General features: G+C 43.9%; 1 protein-coding gene across 1 annotated transcript in view; it reads left to right on the top strand.

Moving 5' to 3' along the window:
• The window catches only part of LOC139465764 (macrophage mannose receptor 1-like), a 71998-nt gene that overhangs the window by 45005 nt on the left and 1483 nt on the right, over positions 1 to 25510 (top strand). The window contains exons 30-45 of the mRNA XM_071247652.1: positions 804 to 931; positions 1669 to 1721; positions 3055 to 3222; positions 4506 to 4550; positions 5280 to 5461; positions 6186 to 6253; positions 8173 to 8273; positions 9297 to 9437; positions 10644 to 10772; positions 12618 to 12787; positions 13348 to 13456; positions 13805 to 14040; positions 15697 to 15868; positions 19508 to 19756; positions 21559 to 21738; positions 22932 to 23135. Of these exons, the coding sequence (XP_071103753.1) occupies positions 804 to 931; positions 1669 to 1721; positions 3055 to 3222; positions 4506 to 4550; positions 5280 to 5461; positions 6186 to 6253; positions 8173 to 8273; positions 9297 to 9437; positions 10644 to 10772; positions 12618 to 12787; positions 13348 to 13456; positions 13805 to 14040; positions 15697 to 15868; positions 19508 to 19756; positions 21559 to 21738; positions 22932 to 23135 (2335 nt within the window). The remainder of the gene's footprint in view (positions 1 to 803; positions 932 to 1668; positions 1722 to 3054; positions 3223 to 4505; positions 4551 to 5279; positions 5462 to 6185; positions 6254 to 8172; positions 8274 to 9296; positions 9438 to 10643; positions 10773 to 12617; positions 12788 to 13347; positions 13457 to 13804; positions 14041 to 15696; positions 15869 to 19507; positions 19757 to 21558; positions 21739 to 22931; positions 23136 to 25510) is intronic.

The raw sequence follows: 25510 nt of genomic DNA, 5'->3' as shown, positions 1-25510 counted from the left end.
GTTCTGTGTGACTGTATCTGTATACCATGTCATGTGATCTGACTGTTCTACAAAGGGAAGCCTGTTCTGTGTGACTGTATCTGTATATTATGTGATCTGACACTTCTACGGGGGGAAGCCTGTTCTGTGTGACTGTATCTGTATATTATGTGATCTGACACTTCTACGGGGGAAAGCCTGTTCTGTGTGACTGTATCTGTATATTATGTGTTCTGACTGTTCTACGGGGGTAAGCCTGTTCTGTGTGACTGTATCTGTATATTATGTGTTCTGACTGTTCTACGGGGGAAAGCCTGTTCTGTGTGACTGTATCTGTATATTATGTGTTCTGACTGTTCTACGGGGGAAAGCCTGTTCTGTGTGACTGTATCTGTATATTATGTGATCTGACACTTCTACGGGGGGAAGCCTGTTCTGTGTGAGTGTATCTGTATATTATGTGATCTGACACTTCTACGGGGGAAAGCCTGTTCTGTGTGAGTGTATCTGTATATTATGTGATCTGACACTTCTACGGGGGAAAGCCTGTTCTGTGTGACTGTATCTGTATATTATGTGATCTGACACTTCTACGGGGGAAAGCCTGTTCTGTGTGACTGTATCTGTATATTATGTGTTCTGACTGTTCTACGGGGGTAAGCCTGTTCTGTGTGACTGTATCTGTATATTATGTGATCTGACTGTTCTATGGGGTAAGCCTGTTCTGTGTGACTGTATCTGTATACCATGTCATGTGATCTGACTGTTCTACAAAGGGAAGCCTGTTCTGTGTGACTGTATCTGTATATTATGTGTTCTGACAGTTCTACGGGGGGAAAGCCATTACGCTCCAGACGTGGACGGAGGCCAGGGACCTCTGCCAAGGCTTCGGGGGCGACCTCGTCAGCATCTACAATTCAACTCTCGAGAGTTTCTTCCAAACAATAGTAGGGTAAGCTGAGCCTGGCAGATGGAACGGAATCTTCGTTACATATAATACTATCTTTTCCTTCAAGGCATTCAGATTTGGTTTACACAATAATCCGTTTTGCTTTGACATAATTCAGACGTGGTATCTGTAATAAGGCTTCTCTTTTCAGACTCGTTTTTTAATCTCTTCTAAATAGTAGTAATGGAAACATGACGTCAGTTATTAATCTTCTCCAATTCTGAATAGTGAAATGTTGACATTAGTTATAAATCTCTTCTCATAATGACATTGGATATTTTATAATACTATCTTCAATAATTCACACTTGTATCCTAATGAATTTGATATTGATTATGATTCTTCTTCTCTGTATAAAACACCCTTATTAATCGGTGAGGAATCGTTTTCTCTTGTAAATAATGTAAATTTGATATCGCTTATAATACTTCTCTGTATGAAGCTACCTTGTTATTGCTTATGAATTCTGTCCTCTAAATAATGCAGTTTTGATATCGATTATGACCTTCTCTGTATAATACACCCTTGTTATTGGGTATAAATTGTTTCCTCTTGTAAACAATGCACATTTGACATTCATTATGGCTTTTCGTCTCGGCACACTTATTATTTTTATCCTCTAAATAATTCAGCATTATGACAATGGAAGTAGGTAATATACAGAATAATATATTCGAAATTCAGTATAAAAGATGACCTCATACTCGGCTGAAGGAATTGTTAATATTGTTTACTTACAGGAACGGAACTAGATCTTTCTGGATAGGGCTGAACGACCGGGATATTGAGGATGGTTTGTATATATGTGTACCTTTTAAGAACGTCAGGCGCCGCTGTGCCTTAAGCGAACCAGTAACCTGTGATTGTGGGTTCGAATCCCAAACTCGCCTTGATAGTGTTTCTTGGATTATTAGCGCCATTTCCCATACTCGTGGATTAATGAGGTTACTTCTTGGACATGTATCACATTGAGCTTTCCTCCCACATTCAACTGACACTCATAACTGAAATACTGTATCATACATATTAAATGAAGACATTGCCAAATCGTCCAAGGCCCCGCGATTCGCTGTGCAGAGTTGCGTCCCTTGGGCATGCCCGAAACCTATGATTGTGGGTTCGAATCCCGGTTCGCCCCGATTATGTTAATAGGTTTGTCAGCACAATACCCGTGCTCGTGGGTTTCACCGAAGTGGTAAACGTCTGAGACCTGCATCACTTCGGGATTTCCTCCCATATAAAGCTGACACGCCGTGATATAACTGGAATAATGTTAAAAGCGGCGTTAAACCCAACTCACTTTCTCACTCATTCACACAGGCGTTTTTATTCAATTTTTCATATTTGGTTTTCATATGTTACCTGTAGGGCTGGGAAGGGGAACTCGGGTAATCGGCCGGTCGGGTCTCACTCACTCACTCACTTTTGACTTGGAAATGTTTGAGTAAAGATTTAACTTCAATGAACGCATGTTCTGATTGTTTGATACATATATCTAAACAGTTGTAGCCAGGAATGCGGTAAAACAATTACCAATCAGACATTTCGTTCCCTACTCTTGAGACCTGCACTGGGTACCCGGGTAGGGTCGGGTACCGGGTAGTATATTTGGACTCGTCCCAGTCCTAGTTACATGGCTTCAGCTTCTTTGATATTGGACCGCCTCCTTTGTCTAGTAGTCATACCAAAAGACTTAAAAGATGATAGTTGTTGTTACCTTGCCTGGCGCTCGACATTAAGGGGATAATACAAGGACTGGTTGGTTCGGAGTATATGAGTGGGGTATTCATTTTAAACTGCGGCATGGTATTTCAGTGGGCTAGCCCTAAAATCGGCATCAGTCCGGACTAGTACAAGCAGACACACACACACACACACACACACACACACACACACACACACACACACACAGCTACAGTGCTGTGGTACTACTGTTATAACGAACTCTAATTTTTTAGTTCGTTATAACCATGAGCATATATGCAGCAAATGGGCGGGACTAAAAACAGTTCGTTGTATCCATCAGTTCGTTATAAGCGTGTTCGTTATAAACGTAGTATACTGTATATTGTTATTACGATATTTAAAGACTTATGAAATGAACCAGCTCTGTGTGTACACCCCAGGGTACCAGTGGACGGACGGGACCCCATTCGCATACAGCAATTGGGCCAAGGGGGAACCGAACAACTTGAACGCCCAAGAGGACTGCGTCGAATACAACTTTGTCTCCAACTCCTGGAACGACTTCTACTGCTACGCGGCTAAACACTTCATGTGCCAGCTGCAAAGAGGTTGGGTCCCTTGCGTACAATAAACTATGCATTGTAGGAGAGAGACTAATTTATGGATGCCAACGTCACAGCGTTGGGAAGTATCTCCTTACTCCTTCATAACCTGTTGAAGGAGTAAATATATACTCTGAAACGTTGTGTTCCTCATAATATAGGGGTGGGTGGGGGGGGGGGTGGGGGGGGGGTGGGGGGGGGGGGGGGGGGGGGGGGTGTCAGGTAGCCTTGTTTAGCTTGTCACGACGAAGACCCGGGTTCGATTCCCGACATTGGTACAATGTGTGAAGCCCTTTTCTGGTGTCCCCCTGCCGTGATATCGCTGGACTATTGCTAAAAGCGGCGTAAATCAATACTCACTCTTCATAATAAAGAAGTTGACATCCACAAATCTCTCTTTCTCTCATGTGTAACACTTCTAAATGCCATTCAAAGGCTTGATATGCATTGCAACTTCTTCATTTCAATTATTTCTTTCTTCATGGGCTTTTACACCAAGAGATCGAAGATAACGGCGTGTACACGAACTTGCAAAAGTCCACATACCCAGCTTGTGACTCGCGTTTACGGATATGGCCTATAAAGACATAAGTTATAATACTTAGTTTCGATGAATATCTTATGACCACTATTGGATTTTAGTCAATTGTGACGTGACAAATAAAGTGACGTCACATCAAACATTATGACGCCATGATATCCGCAGAGGTCGGCCAGCCGACTAAACTGGTTTCCGGTTCCCTACGCCCGACATCAACTTGCGATATGAGGAAGGCCCAGTTTAGCCAGTCGACTCCTATAGGGTATACGAAACGGCCACTGGCCAATTACACGGTTAGATTATTCAACGAATAATGATAAACCTATGTACATGGATAAAATCACGAAATATGAGTTCCTCATATTCTAATTCTTCATGATATGTTATCAAGAATATCATCCTCTATGTAAGAATTGATGAAAATCCCATCTTTTAAAAACATGTTGTGTATGTATTATTTTAGAAAATTGTGGTCTTTCATCAAAAATAATTGTACCCATAATTATCACAAGCGGCGGTGGGGTAGGCTAGTGGCCAAAGCGTTTACCCGTCACCCGAAGACCTGAGTTCGATTCTCCACATGGGTACAATGCGTGAAGCCTGTTTCTGGTGTCCCCCGCTGTAATATTGCTAGAATATTGTTTACAGCGGCGTAAAATCATACTCACTTACTCACACAATTCTCACATTAATTAAATTAGTGATACTTACTGACTCTATCTCTCAACCCATGCGTTCCTTGTTGTAGGTATCCAGATAACGACGACCCCCACACCACCGGCAGCATCAACATGTAGGTGTACTTCGACATGGGTTAGCATCCAACATGATGTACTGTTAGCGACCATAACAAACAGCAGATCCTCCTCTCTCTCGCTTTAATGTCCGAGGATTCCCTGGTCGTTGGTTAGCCAAGTGGTAACAGTGTTTGCCCGTCACGCTTAAGACCCTGGTTCGACCCACCACTTAACAAAGAATGAGTGAAGCCCAAGGACCATGATGAGATATATCGAATTAAGATATCCCACCCTACTTATTAATGGGATCCTCATATAACAAAATTTCTTATTTATAGGATCCTGATTTAATCACTTATCATAGGGGATCCTAATTTTATGACTACTTTCTGGGATCCTGAAATAAGAAAATTACTTATTTGTAGAATCCTGATTTAATTACGTTTATAGGGGATCCTGATTTTATGACTACTTTCTGGGATCCTGAAATAAGAAAATTACTTATTTATAGAATCCTGACTTAATTACGTTTATAAGGATCCAGCGTGAATTACTTATGGATTGGATCCTGATTTAATTACTTATTAATAAGATCCTGATTTCATTACTTATTACTGGGATCCTGCAATAATAAAAATACTTATTTATAGCATCCTGATTGAAATACATTAAATAGGATCCTGCTTGAATTACTTATAGACAAGACCCTGTCTAGTCTAAATACTGTAATCCTGATTTAAATCCTTTTTAATAAGATCCTGATTTCATTTCAATCCCTGATGCAGCGAGCCTGTGTAAGGGCAATGGCACCTGGTATTTCTACAACAACAGATGTTATATGCTGAGCCCACAAAACGGGTCAGACGCCCATAAATCGTGGTTCGAATCCCAGAGGTACTGTATGGCTGCAGGAGGTGATCTGGCCAGCATCCATAGTCCGGACGACAATGGCTTGTTCACCACTTTGGTAAGTATAAACGACCCACGAGGGCTGCATAGTTTTTGTTTGTTTGTTTTATGTTGTTTAACGCCGCACTCGGAAATATTCCTGCTACATGACGGTGGTCTGTAAATAATCGAGTCTGGTCCAGACAATCCACGCAGTTAGGATAGGATGACATGCATCAACCAAGTCAGCGAGCCTGACCACCCATCCTGTTTGTCGGCTCTTTTTCGGCATGCATGGGTTGCTGAAGACCTATTCTATCCCGGAACTTCACGGGTCCGGCATAGTTTAAGCAAAACGTTTGGAAAATGTCATAAAAGTTACTAGTAGATATATTCTCAGAATGATAACTAACTTAATGATAACACGAAGTACATAGGTAATGATGTTAAGAGGTTGTTTTCATGAAGCATTTTGTTTAAATATTAGAACACGAACAAGTCTAAGGCGCCATAATTCGCCGTGCAGAGTTGCGTCCCTTGGGCACGCCAGAAACCTACGATCGTGGGTTCGAATCGCGGTTCGTCCCGATTATGTTTCTAGGTTTGTCAGCACCATACCCGTGCTCGTGGGTTTCACAGAAATGGTAAACGTCCCAGACCTGCATCACTTCGGGCTTTCCTCCCACATTAAGATGACACGCCGTGATATAACTGGAATACTTTTCAAAGCGTGTTCAACACCCAAATTACTCACTCTGGAAATGTAATAAACCCTATGAATTCACCAACGCTTTGTGTTACAGATTACCAGGGCATTCAGAAGACAACAGTACTGGATCGGGTTAAACAACCTGGATATGTCTGGCTACCAGTAAGTCCAAAGGGAGGACCTCCGTGGTCTAGTGGGGGCACGGGTGGCCCAGTCGTCTGAGGCGCCGCGATTCGCTGTGCAGAGTTGCGTCCCTTCGGCACGCCTGAAATCTATGATTGTGGGTTCGAATCCCGGTTCGCCCCGATTATGTTAATAGGTTTGTCAGCACCATACCCGTGCTCGTGGGTTTCACCGAAGTGGTAAACGTCTGAGACCTGCATCACTACGGGCTTTCCTCCCACATTAAGCTGACACGCCGTGATGTAACTGGAATACTGTTAAAAGTGGCGTTATTCCCAACTCACTCACTCACTCACGCACTCACTCCGTAGTCTAGTGGATAGAGCCTCTATCCGGAGAGCGTACGATCGTAGGTTCGATCCCCTGGCCGGGTCATGCCATGAGACATTAAAAGATGGTACTTGTTGTTTCCCTGCCTGGCGCTCGGCATTAAGGGAATATTACAAGGATCGTTTAATATGTCTGAGTGGGAGATCCATATTTAAACTGCCGCATGGTATCGCAAGCTCCTTAATTCGTTCCCACTCAAGCACGCACGCGCACAAACGCACATCGCGATAAGTGAATAATCTTAAACGCGACAGTCGACCCCATTTCACCTCGACTCCTTAAAGGGAACGTTGGAGTGGGTGAGCTGAAAAGTGCATTGTAGAGTAGTGCACGTGTATCACTGTGTAGCAGGATACTGTAAGAGGAAAGTGATGCAAGTCTTAAACTTAGTAATCCACGAGCACGGATATGGAGCTCACAAAAACCTAGAAACATGATATAGGCAAATCTGTAGACTAACATATAGTCTCTGAAATGAACATATCAAAAAACAGTTGTTCAGTTATCTTAATAAAAATCTAATAAAAAGGGAGCCCAGTGATTCTCTTCATTTTCAGATACTGCAGTAATCTAGACTTGCCAAACATTATAGACTTGCATGGGCTGTAGTTGATATAAATGTATCAGGGTCTGTAAGACAGACTAGCAAATCTGGAATTCTAACCGCCATCATATGATCCTGGTAAGCCTAAGAGATGCAACTGTGCAATGCGAATTGCGCCTTGGCTGACTTTGATCTGTATCAACGTGCATGCAGGTTTATTTCCATATGCCCGGGGGGGGGGGGGGGGGGGGGGGGGGGATTTCATTGTGCTAATCATAATGCTAATTACAAGCATGCATATTATCTCATTGTGCTTGAATGCTAATTACAAGCATACAGATGATCGCATTGTGCTTGAATGCTAATTACAAGCATACAGATCATCTCATTGTACTTGAATGCTAATTACAAGCGAGAAGATGATCTCATTGTACTTAAAGGTTAATTACAAGTGTGCAGGTGTTCTATTGTGCAATCAAAAGCGTGCATGTGATCTCATTGTGCTAAGAGGCTAATAACGAACGAGCAGGTGATCTCATTGTTCTTAAAGTCTTATAAGAAGCGAGCGGGTGATCTGATTGTGCTTAGAGGCTAATAAAAAGCATGCAGGTGATCTCATTGTGCTTAAAGGCTAATTACAAACATTCAGATGATCTCATTGTGCTTAGAGGCTAATTACAAGCATGCAGGTGATCTCATTGTGCTTAAAGGCTAATTACAAACATTCAGATGATCTCATTGTGCTTAGAGGCTAATTACAAGCATGCAGGTGATCTCCTTGTGCTTAAAGGCTGGTTACAAGCATGCATGTAATCCCATTGTGCTAAGAGGCTAATTACAAACATGCAGGTGATCCCATTGTGCTTAAAGGCTAATTACAAGCGATCAGGTAATCTCATTGTGTTTGAAAGTGTATCTCTATGTGCGTTCGGGGGATTCCATTGTGTGTGAAGGTGTACGAGGAACATCGCATGGCGTACAGGGGGATTACATATATATTAACATGATGTTCTTGGTGTACCAGGTGGTCTGACGGGAGCCCTGTACAGTTCCTGGATTGGCAGGTTCGTCAGCCTAATGATGGTCTCGGTGAGAAGAGATGTGTCTACCTCGATCATCACTTTGGTGAGAATGTTATTACATTTTGAGCGAATGAGTGAATAGTTCATGTAGCTTTAACATTTAATGAAATCGTGGCACATCAGAGTGGTATGACACGAAGCCAAATAAACAACGCAGGTCATGAAATCAATGGACACGTGTCAAAGATGATCAGGTGAATCTTATGATTCTGGCACGACTAAGGGAGGTAAATCTGTACAAGGATTGGTTGTGACTAAGGCTATGGGTATTCCGTGTCTTTTATTGATTTGTTAATAGTTTAGAGCCAAAACAATACAAAGACAACTTAATGCAAGGCTATTGACACAGGCAAAGGGTTACACAAAATATATTTACAATTAGTTCAAATTTATAGATTTCAACAACGATAGATATTGAATGGGGCTAAATGCATAATTAATGTATTAATAACATATGTAAGGCCGATTTTTTTCAGCATCCCTTTTTCATTAAAATTTTGCTTTACTCCTCCACTTATTGATCTACATCTACATACATACAGATAATTTGCAGCCAAACCCAACTTAGAATCAATACAGATCCGGGGTAGAATAGGTCTTCAGCAACACATGCTTGTCGTAAAAGACGACCATGCTTGTCGTAAGAGGCGACTAACGGGATCGGGTGGTCAGGCTCGCTGACTTGGTTGATACATGTCATCGTATCTCAATTAAGTAGATGCTCACTGGATTGTCTGTTTCAGACTCAATTATTTACAGACCTCTGTCATATAGCTGGAATATTGCTGAGTGTGGCGTTAAACAACAAACAAACAATAGAATCAATACAAGTTGATATACCTGACTCCAGTTTATGTGCCTTTTAGTTACGTTTCTGAATCAATGTCAAAGCATTCCATGCATGGACCTACAAAACATTATGCAGCCCCCAACCGTCGTTACTATCAGTAATGACGTTATTATCTAAAACATGTTTTATGTCTTCGTAAGCCTCGTGTCTTCATGTTGTTCAACTTCATAATGCCTATCCCAGCATTTGTTATGACCTATGCCTTCACCATATCAGGCACGTGGTATGACCAGAACTGCAATGACGTCATGGGGTTTATATGTCAGAAGAAGCCATGGAACACAGCCCCCATGACTCCAGCCCCGACAGCGGTTGTACAAGGAGGTTGCCCCCCAGGGTTCAAGACCGTCTTCAGCTGTGAGTCTTTTTTTTGTTCTTTTGTTGGGATTTGGGTTTGTTGGTTTTTGGGTTGTTGTTTTTTGGGGGGTTTTTTTTGCTTTTATTTTATTTATTTTTTATTTTATTTTATTTTTTTATTTTTTTATTTATTTATTTTTTTTTGGGGGGGGGGGGGGGGGGTGTGCTGGGATTTTGTATCGAGATTAGATATATTTTCAGCTAAAGATACAAAACCAGGTATATTTTTTTTATTTACAATTATTAGCCTGAAAAACACCTTGCAAAAAGGTAATTTTTGTGGCAGGCAATTTCTTTTTTTCCCGACAGTCTGATGTAAAATTATATTTTTCAAGAATTTTCGGGGATAATGGGTTTTTTTTCGATAAAATACCAGGCCCAGGAATATCAATGGTCGGTACCTAACCTCGTGTCACACCGGCAGTGGAATCAATGCGTTGGGGCACTTCGTTATGTACATATAGATTTATTTCGAACTTCACCATATCTTTTGGTAATATCTACACATGGAATTGACCACGTTTGGCTAAATGCGTAAGGTACCACCGATATGTTATGAAAAATCAGTATAAGAACATAGTATGTTTCCTCCAGATGGTCGCAAGGACTTAAGATATTTCGGACTTTGATTGAAATGAGGTATCAATTGTCCGATTAATACCTCTTAATTAAGACTTTTCATACAAAAAAACCGTTGTCATTGTCATGGTAGAATGGAGATAAACTTCAAGCGCACGGTTCCAAATAAAAAACATAAAAAGGTATCGATTGCTGGAATATTGCTAAAAGCGGCATAACACCATACTCACTCACTTATACCAAAAGACGTTTAAAGATGGTACTTCTTGTTACCCTGTCTGGCGCTTGGCATAAAGGGGCTAAAACAAGGACTGGTCGGCTCGGAGTCAGTACACTGTGTCTGTGTGGGTTATTCTTGTGAAATTGCGGCATGGTATCTCAGTGGACTAGCACTATAAATCGGCATCAGTCCGGACTAGTACACACACACACACACGCACGCACGCACGCACGCACGCATGCACACACGCTATATATATCATGCCATAATCCTGGACGCGACGTTTAACTCCATTTCACCTCACCTGTCATCTTAGGTAATATTAACAAGGTCATGGCTAGTTTGTCATTCACATCCACATTGTCATTGTAGCCTCCTAACATGGCGTCTTTCCCCCCCTCTTTCAGCCCACAGATGCTACATGGTAGCAGGCACCGTGAAGGCACAGAACCTCAACTGGACGAGCGCTAACGCAAAGTGCCAGTCAACGGCTCCGGGGGCCACCCTTGCCATCGTGTCCACGAAACTGGAAAATAGTAAGGATGCGATAGTTCTCCTCTCCATCTTCCCGAAGCAAGGGTGTTAATATACTTTAAAAGTCCAGTTTCCACCCTTGTCGAACTACGCTGAAATTCCATAGCTCGATTGTAGCGCCACCAGTGGCTATTACGAGTTAAGTCCCTTCTATGTGCCACCTATTGACCAATCAACTTACATCTCTCACATCACTTGCATTTGCTTCAAACACGGCGCCCAGTCAAGACGATCTTATCGATATTCAATTAAATTTATTGTAATAAAACGGGCCTTATCTCGCGAAGTGTATCAGATCACTTGAGCACCAAGATTAAAATCATGAAAAAATTTGGAAAATAGCTGTCAACGCTCATTTGACGGGACACATGTTTTGCAAATCCTGCAGTCGATCGAAATCTGCACGTTGAAATCCATGTTGTTTTCGAACCGGATGTCGAGTTCGTTGGGCGATTTTGATTGGACTATGCATAGACTCGTCCGTCCAGCCTAAATGTAACTCCGGAGTTCCAGCCTAGTTCGGCAATGGTGGAAACTGGACTTCTTACTCCCTTGCCTATGAAAATGTCTCCTCTCTGGAGATCATAGCATAAATCTCAAAATATGTCAGCAAGTATCAATCCCGTTATGATCTAAAGTGTCCCCACAGCTGCATTGAACGTCAATACTTCAGAGGTTTGTGATACAACATTCTCCATCACCCTTGGGTACATACGGCCTCTGTGCTGTGTGATAATGAGAGGCGGTGGGGAGCCTAGTGGTTAAAGCTTTCGCCCGTCACACCGAAGACCAGGGTTCGATTCCACAAATGAATACAATGTGTGAAGCCCATTTCTATTGTTCCTCGCCGTGCTATTGCCGGAATATTCCTAAAAGCGACGTAAAACCGTACTCACTGTAATAATTATGCGGTAGTAAATTAAGGCCGCGAAAAACTCACGGAAGTAAAAATAAGCCCATCCCTATGCGTGTACTTTGTGCGAACCCTACCATTGCCTGTTTCTGAAGAACTATATAGTAGAGGCCCAAAATTCATAAGAACGTTTGACGATGTAACCTGAGGCTAATTGGTCCTAGCACCCGTTGATTTCTCCTCTCCCTGGAACCAGGGCGAGGATTGATTCGTTGGTTAAAAATCGCGACTACACCACACAGACGATGTAATCTGAGCGCTCATTGGTCCTAGCACCCGTTGATTTCCCTCTCGTTCGGACAAGGGCGTGGATTGATTCGTTGGTTAAAAATCGCGACTCCACCACACAGACGATGTAATCTGAGCGCTCATTGGTCCTAGCACTCGTTGATTTCGCTCTCGCTTGGACAAGGGCGTGGATTGATTCGTTGCTTAAAAATAACGACTATACCACACAGACGATGTAATCTGAGCGCTCATTGGTCCTAGCACTCGTTGATTTCGATCTCGCTTGGACAAGGGCGTGGATTGATTCGTTGCTTAAAAATAGCGACTATACCACACAGACGATGTAATCTGAGCGCTCATTGGTCCTAGCACTCGTTGATTTCGCTCTCGCTTGGACAAGGGCGTGGATTGATTCGTTGCTTAAAAATAGCGACTATACCACACAGACGATGTAATCTGAGCGCTCATTGGTCCTAGCTTCGTTGATTTCCCTCTCCATGGAACCAGGCCGTAGATTGATTCGTTGCTTAAAAATAGCGACTACACCACAAAGCGTCTGTATGTCTTCAGAGGTGATGGGGAATTAGTGTATACAAAACCATGAAGTACCGACGATAGTAATTTCACTCCAGTTGAATACCATTAACGTCAACCCCCTGCAGCCTATCATCCTCACAACTGTTTATCAGAACTTGCTCATTCGCAGAGTTCCTGACGACACTATTACGGGGCGTATCCGGTCAGGTATGGATCGGACTTATGGACAGGGCGACGAACGGTCGCTACATGTGGGTGGACAGTTCTGAGGTACTGTACACAGCCTGGGCCCCTGGCCAACCGGATGAGGATGTCACCGATGATAAGATAGAGCATCGGGTAAGTCGCTTCAGAACGGAGAGAGAGAGGTAGAGAGAGAGAGGTAGAGAGAGGTTGCAGAGTGTAAGAGTGCAGTCATTAGGTACCGACGATAAGATAGAGCATCGGGTAAGTCGCTTCAGAACGGAGAGAGAGAGAGAGAGAGAGAGAGAGAGAGAGGTTGCAGAGTGTAATCATTAGGTACCGATGATAAGAAAGAGCATCGGGTAAGTCGGTTCAGAACGGAGAGAGAACAAGAGAGAGAGAGAGAGAGAGTGAGAGAGAAAGAGAGAGAGAGAGAGAGAGAGAGAGAGAGAGAGAGAAAGAGAGGTTGCAGAGTATAAGAGTGCAATCATTAGGTACGCCAGAAACCTGTGAACGTAGGTTCGAATCCCAGGTTCGCCCTGATCATGTTTCTAGATGTCATATCACCATCCGGTAGTAAGGTGGTTAATGTTTAAAACCTGTATCGCCGCGGGCCTCCTACTACATCTAACTGACAGGCCGTGATGTAACTGAAATACTGTTCAAACAGGGCCAAACTGCAGCCCTCACTGTTACTAATGCCTCCGTGTTTCCAGCGGGACTGCGTGATGGTGTGGACGCTGCCCCAGGGGAAGTTCAAAGCCGGCGGCTGGGACGACTACTTCTGCGATGCCAAGAGGGCGTATGCCTGCAGCGTACCTAAAAGTAAGCTCTTCGGGACATGAGATTCAATGATAATTCATCACTTGCAACAACAGACTTATCTTCGGCGTTAATCACAAATAGTGTACAATTGCACATTAAGGGAACGACTATTTGATATTCTGGTGGGAGGGATTTTTATCGAAAAAGGATTTCCCATTTAATTCTTTTAACAAAATATGCTTCAGACTGTTGAAAAAAATAGAAATTGTCTGCCTCAAAACTGACATAGCTGGAATACGCCGTAAAACAACATAATTAATATGTCTATAATGATGGTAAAATAATGCCGATGCGACGTTTAATTTTAACTTACTCACTCACTATAATGATGGTGGTCACGTGTTCCAGTACCATCGTATCCCAGCCCCACCCAGAACACTGCGGGATGCAGCAACGGCTATATAAACTACAGTCACAGCTGCTACAAGGGTTACACTAGCACCAAAAAGTGGTCTGACGCTCAGTTTGCCTGCGTCGCAGATGGAGGAAACCTTGTTTCCATCAATGATGCTTTTGAGGCGTCCTTCGTAGACCTGATGGTCGCGCGCCAAGGCCAGTCGTGGATAGGATTAAGTAATCTTGATGTGAGTATGTCAAACGGGACAAAGAACTAAATAAAGACAGTGTACAATACGATTTTAGTGGGACGATTATCTATGTTTTAAGTAATTGGAAACTACGACTGTCGTTTCGCTGAGACTGAGGGTGCTTGTAAACAATTTTGGGCTCCAGTACATTGGATCACAGGAGTCTAAAAACAATCTAAAAATAGACGCCCTCATGCATATTCATGACCATCGCCACACCCGAGCCCGAAGGAGATGCTCGTGAATATGCACGAGGGCGTCTATTTTCAGATACGGACTCCTGTGATTGGATACACTCGCCCAATGAGATCAAAGCGCTACGACTTTCGTAAATCGGTGTGAAGGTGTAGGTGTTGCAGCAGTCGCAGATCTAAGATATATTTGTGAAACGGTAACCAGGCCATGACAACTTAATGATCCATTTCAGCCAGTTCTGATATCAGTGACTTTGCTCCACAATCTCATTAAAATCAGATCTTAGTTCTCGCTACCGCTAAACAAAGATCTGAGGACATCCCAATAGGGGTCACGTCAGAACGACCTTTCATCCGACCAATCAGAGCGTCGCTTACCAGATCATGAAAATGACAGTCGGAATGTGATTTCTCATCATGCAGCCTCGAAAAACTTTAAAACGGGGTATTCCGAACGATAGTTACGGGCTTAACGACTGAATCTATACAATCTAGACCATATATTAGCCTTTCGAGAATGTTCTTTTGTTCAGGTTTCAAATTTTTAAGCGAGAATTTATCAAAATATGTTTCGAAGCGTAGTCGCCAATTTGAAATTAGTGCCGTAACGCACGAGAAAGCTGCTTTCTGATTGGCTAATGTCGACTTCTTGTCAGTAATTCCATTGGTCGCTCAGAGTTCGCGAAAGGTCGGTCTGACGTGACCCGTAATGGGATGTCCTCAGATCTTTGTTTAGCGACAGCGAGAACTAAGGTCTGATGTTAATGAGATTGCTTAGCTCCAATAATTCCATTCCGTTACACTTACTCTAATGCTCTGAACAGGAATGCATTTAATAATCTGGGGGAACGGATTATATCGAAATGTATGAATAGATAATTATTTTTTTCTTGATTTCAAGTTTCCGTTCACTTCCAGTTACAACCTTATCATAACTTTGGTTACAACGATAAAAATATGTTTTCTTAATTAAATTCAATTGTTGCTGAACGTTAGCCATCAAGTTTTACGTTTTAAAGTAAGGTGTTTTATTGTCAAAGGGGGCACGGGTGGCACAGTCGTCTAAGGCGACGCAATTCATTGTGCAGAGTTGCGTCCCTTGGGCACGCGAGAAAATCTATGAATGTGGGTTCGAATCCCTATTCGTTCCGATTGTGCTTCTAGGTTTGTCAGCACCATACCCGTGCTCGTGGATTTCACCAAAGCGGTAAATATCTGAGCCCTGCATCACTTCTGGCTTTCCTCCCACATTACACTGAAACACCATGATATGACTGGATTACTGTAAAAAGCGGCATTAAACTCAACTCACTCACTCTATTGTCCTCGTCCAATTGTGGTCGTCAGACATATTTACTTTGATTATATGTTCCATTTCATCTCAGTTCAGTGAAAATGTTGATAGGTGATCGTACACCGTGACATAGTTGACATTATTGTTGTACTTGGTTTATTTCAGGGTAACGGCCACTTCACATGGACAGACAAGTACCCTGTCGAGTTAACCAGATGGGCGTACAAGGAGCCATCGACATCCGACGGCGAGGGCTGTGTTGTTGAGAAGAAGAACTTCAGGTGGAACAACACCCTGTGTAACAACCTCAACAAATACATCTGCGAGATACACCTGGGTGAGTACTGGCGGTCAGACACGTTCATACATACACCTGGGTCAGTAGTGGCGGTCAGACACATTCATACATACACCTGGGTCAGTAGTGGCGGTCAGACACGTTCATACATACACCTGGATCAGTAGTGGCGGTCAGACACATTCATAAACACATCTTTGCCAGTACTGACGGTCAGACACGTTCATACATACACCTGGGTCAGTAGTGGCGGTCAGACACATTCATACATACACCTGGGTCAGTACTGGCGGTCAGACACATTCATACATACACCTGGGTCAGTACTGGCGGTCAGACACATTCATAAACACATCTTTGCCAGTACTGACGGTCAGACACGTTCATACATACACCTGGGTCAGTAGTGGCGGTCAGACACGTTCATACATACACCTGGATCAGTAGTGGCGGTCAGACACATTCATAAACACATCTTTGCCAGTACTGACGGTCAGACACGTTCATACATACACCTGGGTGAGTAGTGGCGGTCAGACACGTTCATACATACACCTGGGTCAGTAGTGGCGGTCAGACACGTTCATACATACACCTGGGTGAGTACTGGCGGTCAGACACGTTCATACATACACCTGGGTGAGTAGTGGCGGTCAGACACGTTCATACATACACCTGGGTCAGTACTGGCGGTCAGACACGTTCATACATACACCTGGGTCAGTAGTGGCGGTCAGACACGTTCATACATACACCTGGGTGAGTAGTGGCGGTCAGACACGTTCATAAACACATCTGTGTCAGTACTGACAGTCAGACACATTCATAAACACATCTTTGCCAGTACTGACGGTCAGACACATTCATATATACACCTGGGTCAGTACTGACGGTCAGACACATTCATAGATACAAATGGGTTAGTGCTGGCGGTCAGACACATTCAAAAACACATCTGTGTCAGTACTGACGGTCAGACACATTCATACATACACCTGGGTCAGTAGTGGCGGTCAGACACGTTCATACATACACCTGGGTCAGTACTGGCGGTCAGACACGTTCATACATACACCTGGGTCAGTAGTGGCGGTCAGACACGCTCATACATACACCTGGGTCATTAGTGGCGGTCAGACACGTTCATAAACACATCTTTGCCAGTACTGACGGTCAGACACGTTCATACATACACCTGGGTGAGTAGTGGCGGTCAGACACGTTCATACATACACCTGGGTCAGTAGTGGCGGTCAGACACGTTCATACATACACCTGGGTGAGTACTGGCGGTCAGACACGTTCATAAACACATCTGTGTCAGTACTGACAGTCAGACACATTCATAAACACATCTTTGCCAGTACTGACGGTCAGACACGTTCATACATACACCTGGGTCAGTAGTGGCGGTCAGACACGTTCATACATACACCTGGATCAGTAGTGGCGGTCAGACACATTCATAAACACATCTTTGCCAGTACTGACGGTCAGACACGTTCATACATACACCTGGGTGAGTAGTGGCGGTCAGACACGTTCATACATACACCTGGGTCAGTAGTGGCGGTCAGACACGTTCATACATACACCTGGGTGAGTACTGGCGGTCAGACACGTTCATACATACACCTGGGTGAGTAGTGGCGGTCAGACACGTTCATACATACACCTGGGTCAGTACTGGCGGTCAGACACGTTCATACATACACCTGGGTCAGTAGTGGCGGTCAGACACGTTCATACATACACCTGGGTCAGTACTGGCGGTCAGACACGTTCATACATACACCTGGGTGAGTAGTGGCGGTCAGACACGTTCATAAACACATCTGTGTCAGTACTGACAGTCAGACACATTCATAAACACATCTTTGCCAGTACTGACGGTCAGACACATTCATATATACACCTGGGTCAGTACTGACGGTCAGACACATTCATAGATACAAATGGGTTAGTGCTGGCGGTCAGACACATTCAAAAACACATCTGTGTCAGTACTGACGGTCAGACACATTCATACATACACCTGGGTCAGTAGTGGCGGTCAGACACGTTCATACATACACCTGGGTCAGTAGTGGCGGTCAGACACGTTCATACATACACCTGGGTCAGTAGTGGCGGTCAGACACGCTCATACATACACCTGGGTCATTAGTGGCGGTCAGACACGTTCATACATACACCTGGGTCAGTACTGGCGGTCAGACACGTTCATACATACACCTGGGTGAGTACTGGCGGTCAGACACGTTCATACATACACCTGGGTCAGTAGTGGCGGTCAGACACGTTCATACATACACCTGGGTGAGTACTGGCGGTCAGACACGTTCATACATACACCTGGGTCAGTAGTGGCGGTCAGACACGTTCATACATACACCTCGGTCAGTAGTGGCGGTGAGACACGTTCATACATACACCTGGGTCAGTAGTGGCGGTCAGACACGTTCATACATACACCTGGGTGAGTACTGGCGGTCAGACACGTTCATACATACACCTGGGTCAGTACTGGCGGTCAGACACATTCATACATACACCTGGGTCAGTACTGGCGGTCAGACACATTCATACATACACCTGGGTGAGTACTGGCGGTCAGACACATTCATACATACACCTTGGTCAGTAGTGGCTGTCAGACACATTCATACATACACCTTGGTCAGTAGTGGCGGTCAGACACATTCATACATACACCTTGGTCAGTAGTGGCTGTCAGACACATTCATACATACACCTTGGTCAGTACTGGCGGTCAGACACGTTCATACATACACCTGGGTCAGTACTGGCGGTCAGACACGTTCATACATACACCTGGGTCAGTACTGGCGGTCAGACACATTGATAAACACATTTTTGCCAGTACTGACGGTCAGACACATTCATATATACACCTGGGTCAGTACTGACGGTCAGACACATTCATAGATACAAATGGGTTAGTGCTGGCGGTCAGACACATTCATAAACACATCTTTGCCAGTACTGACGGTCAGACACATTCATACATACACCTGGGTCAGTACTGACGGTCAGACACGTTCATAGATACAAATGGGCTAGTGCTGGCGGTCAGACACATTCATAAACCCATCTGTGTCAGTACTGACGGTCAGACACTTTCATAAACACATCTGTGTCAGTACTGACGGTCAGACACATTCATAGATACAAATGGGTTAGTGCTGGCGGTCAGACACATTCATAAACCCATCTGTGTCAGTACTGACGGTCAGACACATTCATAAACACATCTGTGTCAGTACTGACGGTCAGACACATTCATAGATACAAATGGGTTAGTGCTGGCGGTCAGACACATTCATAAACACATCTGTCAGTACTGACGGTCAGACACATTCATAGATACAAATGGGTTAGTGCAGGATGTCATACAGATTCATAGATGCACCTTGGTGAGGGCACTGACTAAAGGCGGGGCGTGGAAGGCCAGATTGTCAGAGTAACGACCAAGATCCGCTGGTCTGCCAGTCGCATACCGTGCTTAGTCAGCATTGTCCAGCGGGCTGCACTTTTCTTGGTTGAACCCATACTGAGCTGACACACCTTGATAATACTTGAATAGTGTTGAAAATAGCTTTAACTCCCTCAAATACAAGTATACTGAAGGCATACATGTTCTGATTGACCATTCAGACAGCGGCCCGGTCACTACAGCGGCTATCCAGGGCTTCTGCCCGGACTCCTCCTGGTCAGCAGGGGCAGACTACTGCTACAAGATCATGACCAACGTGACCAAGTCGTGGCCAGAGGCTCGGTACCTGTGTCAGAGGATTGGGGCGGAGCTCGCCAGCATCAGTAGCCAGACCGTGATGACCGAGGTGGCCGGCATCGCAGGACAAAGCGCTACAGATATATGGATAGGACTGTCCAAAACGGAAGATGGTAATATTTTATTCAACCATAAAACTTCAACTTTCAAAACTTAGTTTCTGCTGGGTTCACCTGGTAAGAAAGTATACACCCATGCTTGATGGTGGCTAAAAATGAAACAAACAACAAATGGTTATTCGATGGTGATGTACTTTTATTCTTTTTCTCATAGAATTTGGTATAGTCTGGACTCGGAGATTTCAACAAAGGCTCTCTTACAATATATATCAAGACTGGCATTCATTCTTGGAAAGTTCCTCAAAGTGCAACTACTATAAACAACGTTAATCACTACTCAGTACTGAATCATATCAAACCATTGGCATGTATAATGTATAATATGTACGTGTATAACGGGCATGGGAACCCGGTGATCTCAGTAGCTGCAACCCTCAGAGTTGTGTGCCTCAACTGTGCCTGGATCCGATGCACTGTTTGCTCTGATTATGACCCTTGATGTGACAGTGAAGTCAGTAGGGTGCACACACGATACTGATAACATCTTTATCAACACTTGATAATTGATTGTTCCGAAGAAATCATTTGTATGTCATACCAAAAGATGTAAAAAGATGGTACTTGTTGATACCCTGTCTGGCGCTTGACATTAAGGGGCTCAAACAAGGACTGGTCGACTCGGAGTCAGTATACTGTGTCTGAGTTGGGTATTCATGTTAAACTGCGGCATGACATCTCAGTGAGCTAGCACTATAAATCGGCATCAGTCCGGACTAGTACAAGCAGCCAAACACACGCACACGCACACGCACACACGTGATGATATCTTGGACGTGACGTTAAACCCCATTTCACCTAAACTCACCTTTAGAACTAAGATAATCATTTGATCGTAGTCCCGTTAATAATGGATGGCGCGGACGTTGTTTGGACGATGCTCCTCCTTCATATACAGTGTTCACAATTCAGGGGGTTCTGAAGGTCTTCGCCTATTGTATTTGAATATAAGGACCCCCCTAAACCTTTATATTTTAGAATTGGGTTATGACAAGGATCCCTTGACTTTCTATGGGTGTTAACATTCTAGCACCTAACAGGAAGCTAGGGTTATGTACTCCCCAGGGAGCTGAGAATGAAAATGGAGTGCATCATCATGTGCATCACGCACTTCGCTATATAAGTGCAATAATCTTGGACGTGGCATTAAACCCCATTTCACGTAATTTCAGCCATGTTGAAAAAGCTTGTGGTAAATCTGACCCCATCAACATGACGTCAACCCATTGTCTAACTGAGTGATATCCGTATGACGTCAACAGTGATATTTGTAAACGGGACTATGGGTGCTGTACATCACGCCAAATACCTGTCACCCTCGGCAAGTGACCTAGTTCAAATGTACCTCTGTTCAATTTACCTCTGGCCCAGTCGTCTAAGGTGCCGCGATTCGCTGTGCAGTGTTGCGTCCCTCAGGCACGCCAGAAACCTATGATTGTGGGTTCGAATCGTGGGTTTCACTTCGGTCTTTCCTCCCACATTAAGCTGACACGCCGTGATATAACTGGAATACTGTTAAAAGCGGCGTTAAACCCAACTCACTCACTAAGCAGGGAATGGGTACCCGATATGTGAATTGTATGTACAAAACCTTCTAGCGCCCCGATGCAGATTGGGCTGTATAGTCCCCAAGGAGTTGAGAATGATAACTGGAATGCGAACGCATCCACTGGTCGGGAAACAAATAAAACCGCATTTGAGCAGACACTAGTACCTGGATACCTGCGGTATATAAATGTAAAATATAATAATTATACAAAAGAAATACCATATTAACTAATACTTACTTATACTTACAGGGGGTTTCGTGTGGACAGACAGGAGCCCAGTCAGCTACTTACACTGGGCCCACAACGAGCCTTCGGACACCGACAATGAATGGCATCAAGACTGCGTCATCATGATGGCGTCAGGAGGGTGGATGTGGAACGACCTCGATTGCTTCACTCAGGCCGGCTACATCTGCAAAATATTGAAAAGTGAGGCGATTTCTAAAATACTCCCGTCACGCTGAAGATCCAGGCTCGATTCCCCACACGGGTACAATGTGTGAAGCTCACTGCTCCTCTCCCCTGCCTGATAGTGCTGGAATATTGCTGAAAGCAGCGTAAAACCATACTCACTCACTCTAAAACACTCCATTACTATATCATATCATGTCGCCATATAAGTATATAGTGGCGATATTTGTCTTGTCTTGATATGTCAAATAACATGTTTTTTTCTCATCGAGTAGCGGGGAGAGGGGGTCGGGGGTGGTCACGGGTGGTCCAGTCGTCTAACGCGCCGCGATTCGCTGTGCAGTGTTGCGTCCCTTGGGAACGCCAGAAACCTCTGATCGTGGGTTCGAATCCCGGTTCGACCCGATTATGTTTCTTGATTTGTCAGCACCATACCCGTGCTCGTGGGTTTCACTTCGGTCTTTCCTCCCACATAAAGCTAACACGCCGCAATATAACTGGAATACTGTTAAAAGCGGCGTTAAACCCAACTCACTCGCTCACTCCTCGTCAGATAGTTAACAAAATTATATCGTCAGGTCACAAGATGAGATCAATATGATGCTTGACATGTTCTGTGGCACAAAATGTGTTTTCTCACAGTTATATTCATAGGTAAATTAAAAGCAGTCCAGCATGTATTATTTCGCACTGAAAATATTTATTTTATATTATTCGAAAAACAAGGCATCTTCGAGTTTATTGGCAATAATGAATGTGAATTACAAAGGTGTGCGGCGTTTACTGGGTATGTATGCACTTGTAGTTTGAGACCAACCTTGGTTACAGTGTTTTAGTAATAACATATTAATTTGTCAATTTGATACTTTAAAGCCATGTTTGGGTAAAACATTCTCTATCCTGGAGGGGCGGTCGGGTAGCCTAGTGGTTAAAGCGTTCGCTCGTCATGCCGAAGACCCGGGTTCGATTCCCGACATGGGTACAATGTGTGAAGCCCATTTGTGGTGTCCCCCGCGCTGATATTGCTGGAATAGTGCTAAAAGCGGCGTAAAACCATACTCACTCACTCTATCCTGGACCACATTTTTAAATGTTAAAGGTGCACTAGGGGTTAGTAGAATTTAAGACATTTAGGGTATTGCAATATGTTATAACTAGTAGATGTTCTTGGTTAATGTCCATCATTGAAGAGACACGCCCATCTATCGCAGGTACATCGACAGTTGCGACCAAACTGGGGACCAAACAAAGTGGAGGCGTCACGCCGCAAAATACATACACGCCTTATTACAATGGAAAAACTCCATTCAACCCAAATACTCCATTCAACCCAGTCGTCACTCCTGCCGGCAACACCTTTCAACCATCGTACACAGGAACAGCCTCGCCTCACAACTCCAAGGTCCACCAGCAAGGTCAGTTAGATTCATCTTTATGAGTTCCCGGAATGCACGTATTTAAGCCCCGGGCCTATAATCGGTTTAATCACCATTAAGGACCGAATATCTTATCCGTAATTAAGCCCTGGACTTGAATATGGAAAATATTAAAAAAGCAAAAATGACTAAAGACTACTATTTCATTCAATTCTAATAAACCAACTCTTTTAAAATTCAAAAGTGCAATAACGATGCTCTATTGAACAAACACCATAACATCATGAAATACAACTGAAGAGGCCAATGGGTTGAATGAATATAGAAGCCTCCAAGTGATGACGTCACATTCCAACTTGGTTTGATTCATCATCTGGGGTTGGATCACTCAAAGTTGATTTCTAAATTTAAACACATGGGCTTAAAATGAGTAAACACATCTCATTTTCTAAGCACATGAGGCCAGTAAAGATCCGGGGTAGAGTAGGTCTTCAGCAACCCATGCTTGCCGTTAAAGGAGACTATGCTTGTCGTAAGAGGCGACTAACGGGATCGGGTGGCCAGGATCGCTGACTTGGTTGATGCATGTCATCGTATCCCAATTGTATGGATCGATGCTCATGACGTCAATCACTGGATTGTGTGGTCCAGACTCGATTATTTACAGACCACCGACATATAGCTGGAATATTGCTGAGTGCGGCGTTAAACAACAAACCAAACCTAATCCAATGAGGTACATGTATAAGACGGTGGGACAGTCCTTAAATACGGGTATTCCCGGTACCCAAAACATGATGAACACAATGTGTGAAAATGCGTATTGGGTGGGCACAATGGGTGACCTGGGCATGCGTTAGCAGACCAGATTTGCATACATCGTTACTCATTCACCCAACCACTGCATTCCACCGTGAAGTTCCCGGTGAGAAATGGTCTTTAGCAACCCATGCGTGTTGTAAGGGGCGACTAACGAGATCGGGTGGTCAGTCTTGCTGACCTGGTTGATGCATGTCATCGTATCTCAGTTGCGTAGATCGATGTTCTTGATGTCAATCACAGGATTGTCGGATCCAGACTCGATTATTTACAGACCGCCGTCCTAGAGCTGGAATATTGCTGAGTGCGGCGTTAAACAACAACGAAAACACAGCATTACGTGGTCAAGGCGCGAGTGGCATTGGCCATAGTACTACAGTTATTACATGGCCAAGGAGCAAGTAGCATTGGACATGGTACTATAACTATAACATGGCCAAGGCGCAAGTAGTATTGGACACAGTACTATTACTATAACATGGCCAATGCGCAAGTGGTATTGGACATGGTCCTATAACTATAACATGGCCAAGGCGCAAGTAGCATTGGACACAGTACTATAACTATAACATGGCCAAGGCGCAAGTAGCATTAGACACAGTACTATAACTATAACATGGCCAAGGCGCAAGTAGCATTGGACAAAGTACTATAACTATAACATGGCCAAGGCGCAAGTAGCATTGGACACAGTACTATAACTATAACATGGCCAAGGCGCAAGTAGCATTGGACACAGTACTATAACTATAACGTGGTCAAGGCGCGAGTGGCATTGGCCATAGTACTACAGTTATTACATGGCCAAGGAGCAAGTAGCATTGGACATGGTACTATAACTATAACATGGCCAAGGCGCAAGTAGTATTGGACACAGTACTATTACTATAACATGGCCAATGCGCAAGTGGTATTGGACATGGTCCTATAACTATAACATGGCCAAGGCGCAAGTAGCATTGGACACAGTACTATAACTATAACATGGCCAAGGCGCAAGTAGCATTAGACACAGTACTATAACTATAACATGGCCAAGGCGCAAGTAGCATTGGACAAAGTACTATAACTATAACATGGCCAAGGCGCAAGTAGCATTGGACACAGTACTATAACTATTACATGGCCAAGGCGCAAGTAGCATTGGACACAGTACTATAACTATTACATGGCCAAGGCGCAAGTAGCATTGGAAACAGTACTATAACTATAACATGGCCAAGGCGCAAGTAGCATTGGACAAAGTACTATAACTATAACATGGCCAAGGCGCAAGTAGCATTGGACACAGTACTATAACTATTACATGGCCAAGGCGCAAGTAGCATTGGACACAGTGCTATAACTATTACATGGCCAAGGCGCAAGTAGTATTGGAAACAGTACTATAACTATAACATGGCCAAGGCGCAAGTTGCATTGGACACAGTACTATAACTATTACATGGCCAAGGCGCAAGTTGCATTGGACACAGTACTATAACTATTACATGGCCAAGGCGCAAGTAGTATTGAACACAGTACTATATCTATAACAAGGCCAAGGCGCAAGTAGTATTGGACACAGTACTATAACTATTACATGGCCAAGGCGC

This window comes from Haliotis cracherodii, unplaced genomic scaffold (genome assembly GCF_022045235.1).
Source record: "Haliotis cracherodii isolate W230 unplaced genomic scaffold, xgHalCrac1.p SCAF_18, whole genome shotgun sequence".
In the NCBI taxonomy this organism is placed as follows: domain Eukaryota; kingdom Metazoa; phylum Mollusca; class Gastropoda; order Lepetellida; family Haliotidae; genus Haliotis; species Haliotis cracherodii.
This window is presented reverse-complemented; position numbering and strand designations above follow the sequence as displayed.